This window comes from Bubalus kerabau, chromosome 10, assembly GCF_029407905.1.
Source record: "Bubalus kerabau isolate K-KA32 ecotype Philippines breed swamp buffalo chromosome 10, PCC_UOA_SB_1v2, whole genome shotgun sequence".
Lineage (NCBI taxonomy): Eukaryota > Metazoa > Chordata > Mammalia > Artiodactyla > Bovidae > Bubalus > Bubalus kerabau.
The window spans coordinates 92,922,147-92,939,567 of NC_073633.1; the positions used below are offsets into that span (position 1 = coordinate 92,922,147).

Consider the following 17,421-nt stretch of genomic DNA (forward strand, 5'->3'; position numbering starts at 1 on the left):
AGCCTGAAGGAGGAGGGCTTGGGTCTGGGAGCTGACTTGTCCTGCAGTGTTCGTCACAGCAGGCCTGGGATGTTTCTGGGAACGGCAGGGCCCTAACGCTTGCCCCTTGGGAAAAAAGCCGCGACAAACCTAGACGGCATGTTAAAAAGCAGAGACATCGCTTTGCCAACAAAGGTCCCTATAGTTAAAGCTGTGGTTTTTCCAGTAGTCACGTACGGATGTGAGAGTTGGATCATAAAGCTGAGTGCCGAAGAATTGATGCTTTTGAACTGTGGTGCTGCAGAAGACTCTTGAGAGTCCCTTGGACTGCAAGGAGATCCAACTAGTCCATCCTAAAGGAGATCAGTCCTGAATATTCATTGGAAGGACTGATGGTGAAGCTGAAACTCCAGTACTTTGGCCACCTGATCCAAAGAACTGACTCATTGGAAAAGATCCTGATGCTGGGAAAGATTGAAGGCAGGAGGAGAAGGGGACGACAGAGGATGAGATGGTTGGATGGCATCACCGACTCAGTGGACATGCGTTTGAGCCAACTCTGGGAGATAGCGAAGCACAGCATGACCGGGCGTGCTGCAGTCCATGGGGTCGCAAAGCCAGACATGACTTAGCCTCTGAACAACAAAGCAGCAGTGGGAGGGGATTATAAAAGTAAGAGCACCTAGTCCACTCTCCCTGCAGGCCCAGCGCAAGGGCATAGTAGAGGGTGAACCCACAGGCACCTTCTGTGCCTGCTCAGGCTGATGGTGTTTCCTGAGGACATGCCAGGGACCTGCTGATAGATGGACGGGAGGCAGGTGACCATGTGGAGCCTGGGGACATGACAGGGCACCAGTCAGAGGTGTAAGGGAAACTTGCAGCTAGCGGAAGAAGTGTCTCAGAAGACTCAGGAATATTCAGTTTGAAACCAGAGAGACCTGAGAGCCTCTATCTTCAAACACTACATTCCAGTAGATAATAAACTTCTTGACAGTAGGAGCCTTTTAGGGATCTTTTATCCTTCTTATCAGAGAGAGCTCCCAGCTTCTGATTAGAACTGTCTGCGGGGCAATGCCTCCGGACACGTTCAAGTGTAGACGGATGGAACAGCCCTCTGGGAGGGGCAGTGACTATGAGATCATTGGTGGGACCGGGAACAAGGGAGGCCCCTCCCCATTGTGACTGCCTTGGGTGTTGTGGGTAAGTGTGGCCAAGGTTGTGTTGTGAGGGTGGGCTTTGTGGGTGTGATAGGAGAGCCCCTTCCCCACTCGGGGACCAATGCTTTCTTCAATGAGCTGCTCAGAAAACAGGGGGCTCCCTGTGAGCATCACTGGAGGTAGGACTCCAGCACTGGGACCCTCCCCTCCTTCCCAGCTGGGGCCGTCTTTCCATGAACGTGGCTGTACTCCCACCCTCTCCAGCCCCCTTCATTCTCCAGGACCTTTCCTTCTTAACTTCCACCTGCTGCTCAGGCATCTGCTGTGGCCTCCTCTGTACCTCCACCAGGTGAGGCCAGGACATGGCCAGATGGACAGCTGGACCCTGACCCAGCCTCCTGACTCCAGGGCCTGCCTGGCCCAGAGCTCTTGAGTGTGGGCTGTGGCTGGGCTTCCCTGAGTGCACTTCCCTGCCCTTCACTCTTCTCGCTCACATGGGAGAGAAGCCCCTCCCCTGGTCCTGGGGGTCACACTTCGCCTGCCTTCTCACCCACCCATCGCGGTTCTGGGAGGAGGGATTTTCCTTATGGGAAATGTTTTATGACCCTTTGTGGTGATCCTGCCTTGCTGTTCTTGCTCCTTTGACTCTCCAGTGAGGCAGGGGCGCTTAGAGGTGGAAACTTACGGTTAAGAATCAGCAAGGTGATGCTCAGAGTTGGGGTTGGAGGGCTTCCTCCTGTTGCATGATGGAGGCATGTCTCTTGAGGGGGAGGCCAACCTCTTCTGGGGCAATAGAGGGGAATGAGAGAGGGGGCCTGGGGGCCACCCTCCAGATGTGCCCTGGTGCAGAGGGGGTCCCCAGAGGGCAGCCAATTTGGCTGATGCCTTAGCCACAAGCCCTGCCTCTTGCCCTGGTCAGGTGACATGGCACCTCTGGTCCCAGTCTCAATGATGGTGGCCTTTGGGAGAAGCTCCAAGGCTGGGTTACCTGCTGCCCCCAGGGTGGGGGTGGGGATGGGGAGTGGGTCAGGTGAAGTCGGTCATCGGATCGTGGTTCTGAGGGTGTCTGGTCCGAGGGCTGTCACCTTTGGACTTCAAATCTATTACTGTTGCGTGGGAAGGTTGGCCAGATATTTTGGCTGAAGGTTACCATGTTTTTCACACTTTAGACCAGCAGTTTGCAGAGGGGTGGGGTGCCTCATCTGAAGTTTATTGATCAAACGGACTCAGAAGGTTCTGGGGGGTAATGCCAGAAACTCACTGTGGCCTGTGCCGTTTTTTCTTTTTTCCCCCAGCCCAATTGACCTCTCCCCCACCCCCGCCAGCATTTTATCTCACCAATACCTAGCATAAGGCCCCTCCCAGCCACCCCACCCACCCGGTGCCCGGAGCCCAGAGCTAATTCCTGGGGACGTCACACGCACCGCACCCTCTCCGAGCTGACTCCTGCTCTCTGTGTCCCCAGGCTGCTGAACAGGATGTCCGCAGACGACCGGCACCTGGGCTCCAGCTGCGGCTCCTTCATCAAGACCGAGCCGTCCAGCCCGTCCTCGGGGATTGATGCCCTCAGCCACCACAGCCCCAGCGGCTCGTCGGACGCCAGCGGCGGTTTCGGTCTAGCCCTGGGCGCCCACGCCAACGGTCTGGACTCGCCGCCCATGTTCGCGAGCGCCGGGCTGGGAGGCACCCCGTGCCGCAAGGGCTACGAGGACTGTGCCGGAGGCCTCATGGAGGACTCGGCCATCAAGTGCGAGTACATGCTCAACGCCATCCCCAAGCGCCTGTGCCTCGTGTGCGGGGACATCGCCTCCGGCTACCACTACGGCGTGGCCTCCTGCGAGGCCTGCAAGGCTTTCTTCAAGAGGACCATCCAAGGTACGGGGCCGCCGGGCGGGCCGGGGAGGGGTGAGGGTGCGGCCCGGCAGGGAGCCAGTGATCCCCCAGAGCCAGCTGCCGGCGCAGGTCTGGGCGCCTCTGAATGCCAGGTTCCGGAGACTCTCCTTTTGGTCTCCCCGGGGCTTCTCATCCTGGGATTCTGGATGTGGGCTCTAACTCGCGGGCTGTTGTTGAAATGGCATCCCCCCACTTAGGGGACCCCGGAAGATCTGCACAAATGCCTAGGTGTGCCTAGGATGGGAAACACTGTCCAATGCGTGAGCCTAAAGAGCTGATTTTAGGGAGGGAAATGTTAGCAGCCCTATTTGCCCTGCAATTCCACACCTCTTGAACTGTAATGGGTCTCTCGCTTTGTTCACTGGTGGCTCAGACGGTAAAGCGTCCGCCTACAGTGCGGGAGACCAGGGTTCAATTCCTGAGTCGGGAAGATCACCTGGAGAAGGAAATGACAACCCACTCCAGTATTCTGGCCTGGAAAATCCCATAGATGAAGGAGCCTGGTAGGCTACAGTCCATGGGGTCGCAAAGAGTCGAACTCGACTGAGCAACTTCACCTTAACCTTTTAATTGCACAAGTGGACTGTGACTACTCTCTTTATCTTTAAAGAGTCAGGGAAGAGCAAGGGGAATCTCCCTGCCCCCCCGACCACTCATCTTGTCTCATCCCCGAGTGGCCCATCTTTGAGGGCTTTTCACAAAGTGTGTGCTTATCGGCTGAGTCATGTTCTGACGGCTATGGGGTGGCTGCCTCTCTCAATGGGTGGGAAAGAGCCCTCCAGTGCTGAGAAGTGAGTCCTAGGTAAATAGGGGATAATGATGGCTGCACATGGTAACCAAGATTCTTACTACAGTAGGTCACAGGTAGAGACCTTGCTTCATGCATCCCATTGACTATCTGTGAGTTCTCTCTAAGTGCCAGCCTGACGCTAGGGTAGACCAAAAGCCCTGCTCGTGGAGGTCACTGAGATGAGCAGATGCTGTCCCCTGGGGCCAGAGACTGCAGACCAGACTAGAGAAAACTCAGGGGTGCTTTCCTGTCCCTGCCCTGCCTGGCGGTCCGGGGGTATCCTCCCTTGCCCCCCTCCCCTATTTCTCTTTTAGAAGAGGCAGGCTGAGCTTCCATGGATGATTCTTGGCTTGTTCAGTCAACAAGTATTTGCTTAAATTTCTTGTGAGAAGTTATTTATTAAACTAACTAAGGGTCCTAGGGTGTTTCCAGTTTAACGTGTCAGTTGAAACGGTGTGTTGACCTGTCCAACTGCTGGGTAGGCTTCTGGGCCACACGGCTCCATCCCTTAGCTTACTGCTCAGTGCCCTTGGGGGCTGCCTCAGTTCCTCTGCTTTAGTTTGTTCCCATGAAAGGTGAGATGGTGTCATGGCTACCTCACATAGAGCTGTTAAAAAGAGGCTTAATTATATACTATACTGCTGCTAAGTCACTTCAGTCATGTCCGACCGACTCTGTGCGACCCCATAGACGGCAGCCCACCAGGCTCCCCCGTCCCTGGGATTCTCCAGGCAAGAACACTGGAGTGGGTTGCCATTTCCTTTTCCAAGGCATGAAAGTGAAAAGTGAAAGTGAAGTTGCTCAGTCGTATCTGACTCCTAGCGACCCCATGGACTGCAGCCCACCAGGCTCCTCCATCGATGGGATTTTCCAGGCAAGAGTACTGGAGTGGGGTGCCATTGCCTTCTCCGTTATATACTATATATATATATATATATATAATGCATTGTATGTATTATATACATAAAATACATTATATATGATGCATTATATATATATAAAGCACATATGTAAATAATGCATTATATATATATGTGTATATATATATAAAGCACTCATGTTTTGGCCTAGCACTTAGTAAGCACTAAATAAATGTCTGCAGTTATTATTTTCAGTTTCGTAGTATCCCTTAAGACACTATTACTTAGACAACAGATATAATCTGTTTTATCTTACAAAGCAGGTTTTTGTAATCTCATTAATTTAAAGAGTACAATTATTATTTTGACTTAGGATTTAAACCATTTTAGCTATAGATAAATTTATTTATTAAATGGACCCTTTAAAAATATAAGCATGGCAAATATGCAAATAGTACATAGGAATTTTTTACTGTTTTATTGCAACAGTAAAAAAGTAAGTTTTCCTAGAACCCCGGGCCCCCAGTTCCCTGTACCTTTCCCAGAAGGAGCATGGTACCAACTTCTCTCAGCAAATACTGACGGAACCCTTTTCTGTCCGGCACTGCGCTAGCCTTCAGCACTGTGAATGGATGTATGCTGGTCCCTGCTAGCTTCACATCCCCCAGTCTGGGAAGAGGCCCTGGAATTTCTAGATGTGAAAAGCACTGTATGCAGTTCTAAGTCTCAGCCAGGCTTGAAAACCCCCAGTTCAATATCCAATCAATATCATTGGATATTGGACGGATAAACATGAGATGTTTAAAACAATTCAAGCCACTGAAAGAGCAGTGTTTTTCTTCTAAAATTGGGACGTAATCTTGGTAAGATTGCCGCTATTTTAGACTCCTGAAGGTCAGTTTTTGAAAAATTGCCTTTTAAGAGAATTACATTTTCTTCTCTCCTTATTCTTTAATGTGCTGGAGAATTCTGGATCAAATTTTCTGAAAGCAGAGGCTGGTGTCGACTCAAGAATCCTGCTACACCCTCAACAGCAACCTGGGTGTTAAGAACATTCTCAGCAAGGGCCCACAGGAAGGATTTGTAAATAGTCTTCATTATTTGCTCCCGCGAATAGGATAACGATCTTTTCCTAGAAGCCCAAAGACAAACAGAGCATTTAGTGCCATCGGAACTGGCCTACTCTTTTCCCTTTTCTTAGTCACAGGAAGAGTTATTCATTTACAACCAGAAAGACATATCTGTCTGGAACAAGGACTGTTCATCTAAAGCTGATGGATTGCTCTGGCTATTTCATCAATTCTTTGATTTTGTTCTAACAAAGATTTTGATTTTGTTGTTTCTGAGCATAACAGTTGTAGGAAATTTGGAGATAACGGGGAAAATATAAAGAGGAAACAAATTACCTACAATTGGACAACCCCAGAGATGAGCTTAGAACCAAGAGAGCATTAATTGAGTCCCTGCGCTGAGTTAGGGGCTTCCCTGGTGGCTCAGAGGGATAAAGAGTCTGCCTGCAATGTGGGAGACCCGGGTTCAATCCCTGGGTTGGGAAGATCCCCTGGAGAAGGAAATGGCAACCCATTCCAGTATTCTTGCCTGGAGAAGCCCCAGGGACAGAGGAGCTTGATGGGCTACAGTCCATAGGGTCACAAAGAGCTGGACACAACTGAGCGACTTGACTTTTCTTTACTTTCCTGAGTAAGGAGCTTCAGGGAGAGGCACAGAGTACCTGCCCTCAAGATGCCGCAATCAAAGGTTTAGAGCAGGCGAGGCTACAGGCATTGCCTTAGGCTTCCAGCCCAGGGCATAGTCTCCTAAGCACCTCCCCAGTTAAGGAGGATGTTCAGGCCATTTTGAAAAAGGCCTTTAGTCACATGCAATAATAATCCATTTACAAAGTAAATGCCAGGACAGCTCTGAAAATCATGCTAGCTCACAGCCTCCCTTCCCTCTTTAGATTCCTTCCATCTGCTCCATTCAGTGGTTACACTAATAGAAGAAATTTATGGGAACCAAGGAGTCACAAGAGACTTAGGGAGAAAGCCCTCAGAATCCCATTCCCTGCCTACAAATATTTATTGAGCACTCACTGCTTACTGGGCTCTCAGTGCTCAGCACCGTGCTGGGGGCTGCCTCTGTGGGGATGGGGGAAGGGGATGGGAGAGGTGGGCAAAGTGCAGTTTGCTGGCGGCTTCCTGCTTTTGTAAATCAAGTTGTCTTAGAACAGGGCATATTGTCTCTGTTGGTGCTTTGGTGGAGTAGTAGTCAGACCTTCAGGCCACAAAGCATAAAGGATTTACATTTTTCTGACTTTTTGCGGAAAAAAAACTTACAACCCCCTGCACTTTGGCATTAGGTCCCTCATAGGTCTTCTGCTCAGACTGAACTTGATGGTTAGGCAGATGAGTTTTTCCTTGAGCGTGCTGGCATCCCCAGGCTTATCCATCCAGTCCCTGAATTTGGACAATGTGAGTCAGCCTGTGAGAGATGGAGCCCCTTGCTGTGGCTGGCCCACACAGGTTTCTGGGCTGAGGTACTGACCCACAGTAGTGAAAACCTTTGTCATGAGTACTGCAGTGGTGAGGGGGCCCTTTTGAGGGACCACCCAGGGGTCCATGCTAAGCTGTACCCCCACACCCTGACCCTCTCAGCAAGGACCCTGCTTTCTGTTCCGCTGATTGCCCCTCCGTGTGCTCCTGCGAAGCTTCTGCACGCGGATAATACTTCCTACACTGTATCGTCATTGCCATTGGTCATCTGCTTCCCCGACATCTCCTGAGGCATCACATTTATCTCGATTTTTCCGCCGAGCCCCATGCCGTTCCACGGTACCTGGCCTGTAGGAAGTTCTCAATGTGTCTGAGTAGAAGGCGATCCCCGAAGTGATCTCTCATTTTCCCAATGAGGGCAAACCAAAGACACTTGGCTAATGTATATATGTAAGCCTTTAGGATCTAGATAAAATAGTCACATGTTTACTTATAAGCATGCTTGTTTGTTATGCTTGCATATTTTCAGTCACATTCTGTAAGACCATGTATTCTTTTTTGAAAAACCTTTTCTTTTTCAAAAGGCAGAGTTTACCCAAAGTTTCGCATGACTCTTTGATAAAAGTGTCTTTGCCTTCTCCAGAGCCACTTTCTGAGTCGAGTTGCTCAGCGTGGTGTTTCAGAGCACTCTTCCTTCCACCTCTGTTCCACACGCTCCATCTCTGTTATGGGAGATTTTGTGAGCCTGGATATGCTGTCGTCTCTCAAATTTCTATTTGGAGCCCTAAGTACATTTCCTAGATCATTAGGATAGTTCTTTTTCAGTTGTGTCCATTTTAAAAAATTGAAATATGGTTAATTTACGATGTTGTGTTAGTTTCAAGTGTACAGCAAAATGATTGAGTTAGACACATATATTCTTTTTCAGATTCTTTCCCATTATAAGTGATGATTATATTAAGATAGTTCCCTGTGCTGGGTAGTAAGTCTTTGTTGTTTACGTACTTTATATGGTTAGGGCTTCCCAGGTGGTACTAGTGGTAAAGAACCCACCTGCCAATGCAGGAGACTAAGAGAGGCGGGTTCAGTCCCTGGGTTGGGAAGATCTCCTGGAGGAGGGCTCAGCAACCCACTCCAGTTTTCTTGCCTGGAGAATCCCACAGACAGAGGAGCTTGGCCGACTACAGTCTCGCAGAGTTGGACATGACTGAAGTGACTTAGCATGCAAAAAAGTAGCTGGGTCAATTTATAATTATGGTTTCCACAACATATCAGGTACTATACTGCTTTTCACTCTCAGCCTTTGCTATTGTGACTCCTATTCCTGGAAATAACTAAATTTGTTTTAAATTTCTTCCTGCCTTTGTTACTGATTTAGTCAGGTGACAGGCCTCATTTGGGGTCTTCTTGGGGCAATCAGTTCAGTTCAGTTCAGTTCAGTCGCTCGGTTGTGTCCGACTCTTTGCGACCCCATGAATCGCAGCAAGGCCTCCCTGTCCATCACCAACTCCCGGAGATCACCCAGACTCACGTCCATCGAGTCAGTGATGCCATCCAGCCATCTCATCCTCTGTCGTCCCCTTCTCCTGCTCCCAATCCCTCCCAGCATCAGAGTCTTTTCCAATGATTCAACTCTTCACATGAGGTGGCCAAAGTACTGGAGTTTCAGCTTTAGCATCATTCCTTCCAAAGAAATCCCAGGGCTGATCTCCTTCAGAATGGACTGGTTGGATCTCCTTGCAGTCCAAGGGACTCTCAAGAGTCTTCTCCAACACCACAGTTAAAAAGCATCAATTCTTTGGCACTCAACCTTCACAGTCCAACTCTCACATCCATACATGACCACAGGAAAAACCATAGCCTTGACTAGACGAACCTTTGTTGGCAAAATAATGTCTCTGCTTTTGAATATGCTATCTAGGTTGGTCATAACTTTCCTTCCAAGGAGTAGGCGTCTTTTAATTTCATGGCTGCAGTCACCATCTGCAGTGATTTTGGAGCCCAGAAAAGTAAAGTCTGACACTGTTTCCACTGTTTCCCCATCTATTTCCCATGAAGTGGTGGGACCGGATGCCATGATCTTCGTTTTATGAATGTTGAGCTTTAAGCCAACTTTTTCACTCTCCTCTTTCACTTTCATCAAGAGGCTCTTTAGTTCCTCTTCACTTTCTGCCATAAGGGTGGTGTCATCTGCATATCTGAGGTTATTGATATTTCTCCCGGCAATCTTGCTTCCAGCTTGTACTTCTTCCAGCCCAGCGTTTCTCACGATGTACTCTGCATATAAGTTAAATAAACAGGGTGACAATATACAGCCTTGATGTACTCCTTTTCCTATTTGGAACCAGTCTGTTATTCCATGTCCAGTTCTAACTGTTGCTTCCTGACCTGCATACAGATTTCTCAAGAGGCAGATCAGGTGGTCTGGTATTCCCATCTCTTTCAGAATTTTCCACAGTTTATTGTGATCCACACAGTCAAAGGCTTTGGCATAGTCAATAAAGCAGAAATAGATGTTTTTCTGGAATTCTCTTGCTTTTTCCATGATCCAGCGGATGTTGGCAATTTGATCTCTGGTTCCTCTGCCTTTTCTAAAACCAGCTTGAACATCAGGAAGTTCACAGTTCACATATTGCTGAAGCCTAGCTTGGAGAATTTTGAGCATTACTTTACTAGCGTGTGAGATGAGTGCAATTGTGCGGTAGTTTGAGCATTCTTTGGCATTGCCTTTCTTTGGAATTGGAATGGGTCTCCTCAAATTACTGTTGTTCAGTATGAAGTGACTGACACAGCACCTCTGATATGAGAGACACCTCACAAAGACCCAGATACAAAGCAACTTGCTATTTTCTAAAGAGCAATGTTTGAGGGGACCTGCTGCCTTACATTGAAGCTTGTGAAGCACTTGTTTGGTTCTTTCGTGAAACTTGGACAGAGTCCCAACCCTTGTGCCAGGAGCTGAAGACAAAGCCATGGGCCCTACTCTGTGGACTTGTATTCTAGGTAAGGGTAAGCAAGACAGTAAATATGGTAACAAATAAAGAAGGAAAATGACAGACCCAGACAAGCGCCGTGGACTATACAGTCCGTGGAATTCTCCAGGCCAGAATACTGAAGTGGGTTGCTATTTCCTTCTCCAGGGGATCTTCCCAACCCAGGGATCGAACCCAGGTCTCCTGCATTGCAGGCAGATTCTTTACCAGCTGAGCTACTGGGGAAGCCCAAGGTGGCTGAGAGAGGGGGCCTAATTTAGTCTGAGGATTAGGTAAGGCCACATCCAGAAGGTGACTGAATCCTGGAGCCAGCATTCCAGGCAGAGGAACCAGCAGGCTTGTTTCAGGACCAGGAGGAGGGCCCCTGTGGCTGTTGTGAGTGAGTGAGGGCTAAGCAGAAGAAGAGGCTGAGAGGCTGACACAGTTTTGCGCCCTGGTGAGAGTCGCATTTGAATTTCCTCCTAGATGGAATGGAAGCCATTGACAACACACGCTGCTTGGCCACGAGGGCTATGCAGAGGGTACAACCACCATGTCCCCCTCCCTGCATTCCCAGGGCACGTGGCCAACTTTGCAGGTCACCAGGAGGCCCCTGGAGCAGCTCCTTAAGATCGGGAGGAACAAGAAAGAGGCCCTGGAACCAAGCTTCCTCTGTTCACCTGGGGCCCAGATTGCAAGCCTGGAAGGAAACTCCCCGAGGAGACTGGGCCGGGCGGGGGCAGGGGGTGATTGATGTGTTATCCTGCCTTGGACGGCAGCCAGGCCTTTTGTCCTGGAGAAGGAGGCCTGCGATCCCAGGGGAAAGAGACGATGACAAGGATGCAGAGAAAAAGCCAGGAGTAAGTAGGAGCTGGGAGTGGGGTGCTGTCCCAGCCCAGCCCTGACACTTGCCAGCCAGCAGCTGACCTTGAGCAGGGCCTGGGGTGCTCTGGACAATTTCCTCATGTGCACAAAAAGAATCAATTAAACCCACAAAAATGTTACTATCTGCAAGTTACTGGGGGAGGGAGAGGAAGAACAATCACAGATCCTTTTTTCAGAGGCATAGCCAGGGTGAAAGTCAGGTGAGACACAGATTGAAAGTCAGCCACGCAGAGCAGGGAGGACTTCCCAGAGGAAAGGGCAGCTAAGCAGGAGTGAGGAGTGTACGTGCTCGGCAGAAAGAACAGCAAAACAGGCCCACAGGAGTTGAGTGCCCTCTGCTCAGGAAGTGAGTAGGTAAGGGGCTGAAACAGAGCATGGGACCCGGTGTCAAAGGGCTTCACAAGCTGTGTGAAGGAAGTGAAAGTGAAATCGCTCAGTTGTTTCCTACTCTTGGCGACCCCATGAACTGTAGCCCACCACGCTCCTCTGTCCATGGGATTCTCCAGGCAATAATACTGGAGTGGGTTGCCATTTCCTTCTCCAGGGAATCTTCCCGACCCAGGAATCAAATCCAGGTCTCCCACATTGCAGTCAGACGCTTTGACCTCTGAGCCACGAGGCAGAAGACAGAGGAATACTTTGGCATGAGCTGCTTCAGTTGGTTTAGACTCCCAACTTTATAATTTCTTAGTGGTGTCAACTTGGACAAGTTATTGAGTTTCTTTGGGCCTTAATTTTCTTGTCAATAAAATGGGATTGATGGGGCTAATAAATACCTCCTGCTTCTAGGATATTCTTGTAGAAATTAAATGAGACAGGCAAGTACAGTGTGTACCTTAGCGTCTGGTATATGACAGCTTAGTGCCTGGTATTAAATAAATAGGATTTGTTCTTTGTTATTTATATTTGGCAATGAGAAGCCATTGAAGGTTTCTGAGCAGGGAGTTAATCACATCTCCTTTTAGAAAGGTAATTCTGGCAATGAAGTGGGAGCATTTAAGGTCAGGCAAACCAGATAAGAGGTGATTTTAATAGTCCAGTTAAGAGTCTAGTTAACAGTCTGCTTCGTTGTTGCTTAGTCACTCGGTTGTGTCTGACTCTTTTGCGACCTCCATGGACATAGCCCACCAGGCTCCTCTGCCCATAGGATTTCCCAAGCAAGAATATACTGGAGTGGGTTGCCATTTCCTTCTCCAGAGGATCTTCCCAACCCGGGGATTGAACCTGCATCTCCTGCATTGGCAGGTGGATTCTTTACCACTGAGCCGCTTGGGAAGCCCTCCCGCCATATAACATCTCTGAATTGGGCCGATTACTGTCTGCTACGTGATAACTGTATGGGTTGTCACTGCCTTCACAAACGCCTTAAACTCTTGCAGAAAGGGGCCAGTGACCTGGAATGAAAGCCCCGAGACAACAAGGGACACTTAAAAGCACAGCATCATCAGCTCCTTTGTTAGCAGAGATGACAATTCCATGGAAAAACATGAAAATAATGACTTTGGTCAAAAATGATTCATTCGGGAGAGTCACACTGAGAAATTTTAGCAATATCTTCAATTCACTTTTCTTATCTTTTCCCTTTCATGTATGCACAAGAATGCTATATGATTAAATCTGAACCTAAATCTCAGAAAGCTCTTAATAAGGGGGGAAAAAAAGAAGAAAATGCTAGTGGCAAGGAAGCTCAGCCAAACTTTGATTGGCAGATGTTTTCTCTCTCTTTCTTGGTGGTATATAAAATAATGGTGCAATCTTACTGTTGAAAGCATCTTAGATTCTATGCAATAAAAACAGAAGCGGTCAGAGACCTTGTAAGAGTCCCTGCAGAGAAGGGAGATGAAATCTAACAGAGGAGTGGGTTTTAAGAGGTGTGATGGGCGTCTGCTGCTTCAGGAAGGACCAGGAAGGGAGGTCCCAGGGGAGGGGATTGCATGTGGCAACTGGGAGGTCACCCTTGAATTCTAGGTTTCTCTGCATTGGGGCTCTTGCTTTAAATTCATTTGATTAACAGGTATTTCAGGTGGCCGGCACTGTACTTGAGATACAGAATTAAAAGACCTACCCATCTGTATCTCCAGTAAGCACATGGTTCGGAATGGAGGACAGCTTGCAAAATCCTGAGGATGAAACATTAAGCTGTTGCTTTCAGTTGGGAGTGGGGTGGGGAGGGGAGTAATGGGTGAGGCCTGTTGGGGGTGAACAGGAAGGGGCATATAAACCTGCCTGGGACAGAAAACAAGAGGATCTCACCAAAAAAGGCCCTGGGAGTGCAGAGGCTCCAAGGATGTGGAAGACTTTACCAGGAGGGGTTTCAGCTGGAGGGAGGTATGAAAGGGCTCAGAGGCTCTGTGTGGTCTCCTGGAGCCGAAAGACTGGGGCCTAGGTGGAAGCGAGGTTAGAGTGGACTGGTCAGAGGTAGCCAGACCATAAAGTGCCTCATGTGCTTTTCCCTGGAGGTTATATTTTATCTTTACAATTAATTTTGCAATTAATTTTAATTAATTTTACAATTAATGTTAAATTCATTTTTAACTTTTATCCAAATAATGCATGCACATAGTTTAAAAAGACTCAAAGCATAACTCATAATGAAAAATAACAGTCCCTGACCCTACCTCTCTCCCCTTCCCCTGTAATCTGAAGTTAGTCATTTAAGAAAATCTTTCTTCCAGCCCTTTATCTTCTTAGTTACTAGTTTGACTTTACAGCTCTACTTACTGACTTAGCAATTTCACATTTTCCCTTTACTTCCTGTTATGGAGGATGAAGAGTTAGTTCTGATTATACAAACCCTCCCAACACACATACGTTTCCCCATCTCCCCGTTGTCTGAATATGGTTATATCACACTTTTCGGTTAATCTATTTGCCTACTGCCTATTCCTCCTGGATGTTCCCTTGTCTTTTCTCCCGGTTGGACCCACTCTTCTCCAGATCGTACCTCTTCCTCTTTTCGGCCCTTCCCTTTTGGGGGGTGGGGGAGGGGGCTCATGCTAGAAGGCACAGCACAGGGAAAATTGTTGACATCTTGGATGTGTGGAAATGCCTTTACTCAATCCTTCAACCCGTATATTAGATGCTAGTTGAAACTAGTTTCTCCCCAGAATTTGGACACCACTGCTGCTTTGCCTTCTAGCTTCTGGTGCTGTTGTCAAGAAGTTTGATTCATTCGCTTAGAAAGCGTATATTGAGCCTCACTCTTTCCCAGGTATGGTTCTAGGTATTTGAAAATAGCAGCGAACAGAGCTGACAATAACCAACCTAAATAAACAAAGGTGATGAGTGCTAAGTAGAAAAAAAGAGTGGGGAATCTGCACGTGAGTTTTGTGCATTTGTGTATGCACAGAGTTTTCCCCCTTGTGGTTTGAGATATGATGGCCAATCTTACTCTTGATCCTTTGTATTTGACTTGATTTTACTCTCTCACTGAAAGTTTTTAGGATCTTCTATATTGAGTGTGTAGGCCTTTTGTAATAATATTTTTATTATAATTTTTTGTTTTGAGGTACTTGTAGATTCCCATGCAGTTGTAAGAAATAATACAGAGAGATCCTGTGTATATCCAGTTTCTTCCAGTGGTAACATCTTACATAACTGTATGTACCGTACGTAACTTTGTAGCTGTATGACATAACATATATGGGTTATATAACATAACTATATATACTTACTAGCAAGATATCACAACCAGGAAACTGGCATTGATAAACATCAACCATATGCAGATTTTACGAGTTGTACTTACTAGTGTGTGTATGTGCATGTGGGTTCTATGGAGTTTTATCACTGCAGATTCCTGTGACCACCAACGCAGTCAAGATACAAGAGTTCCATTACACAGGGTTCCTGGCACCACCCTTTTATCTACAGGCACACCACCTTCTGTTTTCTCCCCTCCCTGACCTTGCAGTCACTAATTTGTTCTCCACCTCTATTGTTTTGTCAAGGTCTTTTTTCATTCATTCTTGGACTCTCAACAGGCCTTTTGATCTAGAAACACATATTCTTTAGGTCTTAAACATTTTCATCCCTCCCTCCTTCTCTCCCTCCCTTTCTCCCTTGGTAATAACTTCTTCTCCACTGTCTGCTCTTTCAAAAACTCCTAAGAGTCGGATATTCAGCTTCCAGGATCAATCTTCTAATTCCTACATCTTTTCTAGCCTACTGTCCAAAATTTTTTATATTTTTAATTTCTATACCCTCCATTTTATATTTCCCTTTTATTGCATGCTGTTCTTGTTTCATGAGTACAGTATTTTTTAAATTAATTTATTTTTGGCTGTACTGGGTCTTTGTTGCTGCGTGGGCTTTCCTCTAGTTTTGGCGAGCACGGTCTATGCTCTAGTTGTGGACCTTGGGCTTCTCATGGCAGTGGCTTCTCTTGTTGCCAAGCACAGGCTCTGGAGTGCTCAGGCTTCAGTGGTTGCTCCTGGGCTCTAGAGCACAGGCTCAAAATTTGTGGCATGCAGGCTTAGTCGCTCCACAGCATGTGGGATCTTTCTGGATGAGGGATCAAACCCATGTCCCCTGCATTGGCAGGTGGATTCTTTACCACTGTGCCACCAGGGAATCCCTGCTGCTGCTGCTGCTAAGTCACTTCAGTCTGACTCTGTGCGACCCCATAGATGGCAGCCCACCAGGCTCCTCTGTCCCTGGGATTCTCCAGGCAAGAATACTGGAGTGCGTTGCCATTTTCTTATCTAAGAATGCATGCATGCATGCTAAGTCACTTCAGTCAAGTCCGACTCTGTGCGACCCTATGGACAGCAGCCCACCAGGCTCCTCTGTCCACGGGATTCTCCAGGCAAGAACGCTGGAGTGGGTTGCCATTTCCTTCTCCAGAGAATCCCTAAGTATAGTATTTTTACCTTCTCAAGTAAACAGTATACTGACGGTTGCTTGTAGAGGTTTTAATACTCTTTGCTTTGTCCTGGTTTCTTTCCACATACTTTTCCTCCTGATTATTCCGGTTGGTTCTTATAGTGAAGGCTTTCCCAAAATGTAGTGATGATCCTTGGCCAACAGGGATTAAAAGTACAGAAGGAGCTCTCCTTTGGCTTATTTTTATCTGCTTGTCTTTCCTCTGATGCTGTTCATTCTTCCCATCTTCAGGTTGGGGAGTAGGAGGTGGAGGATGGGAGTGGTGGGTGGAGTGTCCATCTGGCTACTAGAATTCTGGAGGTGGGCTTGGGGAGTGAGACTGAGTGGTCTCACTGTTTGGTCTGCAGTATTCAGTCATCCTCTTTTCAGCTTCAGCTTCCCTCTGCCCTCTGCTGAGCCTCATATTCCTGAGTCCCGATTCTCTTACTTATGCTCTCCAGAGATTAAGTTGGCTTCTCTTGTGCAGGCTATTGGGGAGATTCTTGGTGGCCACATGGAGTGGTGCTCCTTAAATACAGACTTCCAGCAAATTCCCATTTTCAATCCCATACCTCTCTCCATCTTCTGCTGTATGTTCAACACCTGAGGCTTTTGAGGTCCTGCAGTACAAAGGGCTTCTTTCTTATCTGGAATCCCCTCTGGCTTCTTTGGTTTCAACTTCCTTCATTCTTTGGTGACAATTCTCACTCCCCGACTGCCCTTTAGTGGGCTCTTGGGAAGGCCTGCAGACTTAAGTGTCAGTGTGTGTGATGAGCCAGAGATCCGGTGAGGCATTTTGCACAGGAAAGTTAATTCCATCTCTCCAGGGTCAGTGTGGGGGTAGAGAGACTGGAAGTGAGTGAATGATAGTCGCTCAGTTGTGTCCCACTCTTTGCGACCCCATGGACTGTAGCCCTCCAGGCGTCTCTGTCCATGGAGTTCTCCAGCAAGAATACTGGAGTGGGTTGCCATTTCCTCCTCTAAAGAGAGACTGGAAAGGACAATGGAAACAGGAGGAGGCAAGTGAAGGGACTTCCCTGGCAGTCCAATGGTTAAGACTCTGCAGTTCCATTGCAGGGGACACAGGTGCAGTCCTTGGTTGGGGAACTAAGAGCCCATATGCCAAATGGCACAACCAAAAAAAGGAGGCAAGTGCATTAAAGGTGAGGCAAGAGATGACGGTCGTGGAAATGACCAGCGGCAGAAGGGGAAGGAGGCAGGAAGTACCAGGCAAATAGGATGAAAAAGACCTTAGAAGTAACAGAGAGGGATGCATCGATGATGCCCCCTCAGTTTGACCCAGGTGGCAGTGGCTTAGTAATGGCTTTGCTAAGACAAGGGACAGAGTATGAGCAAGTCTGGGTGAGGACAGGTTCAGCAGGAGGAAGTATGAGAAATCCAAGGGAATTCCAGGTGGAGGGATCCGGCAGGCAGGTAGATGTAAGAGTTTTATGCTGCCTTGTCCTTGCCAATTACGTCAGCTGAAGCCAGTGGCATGAATCAGATCATCAGCTGGAGGGTAAGGAGGAG

The 17,421-nt window shown here is 47.9% G+C and overlaps 1 protein-coding gene across 1 annotated transcript in view; it reads left to right on the forward strand.

Moving 5' to 3' along the window:
- The first annotated feature begins 1,162 nt into the window (after positions 1–1,162).
- Positions 1,163–17,421, forward strand: part of ESRRB (estrogen related receptor beta) — a 58,755-nt gene continuing 42,496 nt past the window's right edge. Inside the window, exons 1-2 of the mRNA XM_055538734.1 lie at positions 1,163–1,179; positions 2,602–3,011. Of these exons, the coding sequence (XP_055394709.1) occupies positions 2,615–3,011 (397 nt within the window). The 5' untranslated portion in view covers positions 1,163–1,179; positions 2,602–2,614. The remainder of the gene's footprint in view (positions 1,180–2,601; positions 3,012–17,421) is intronic.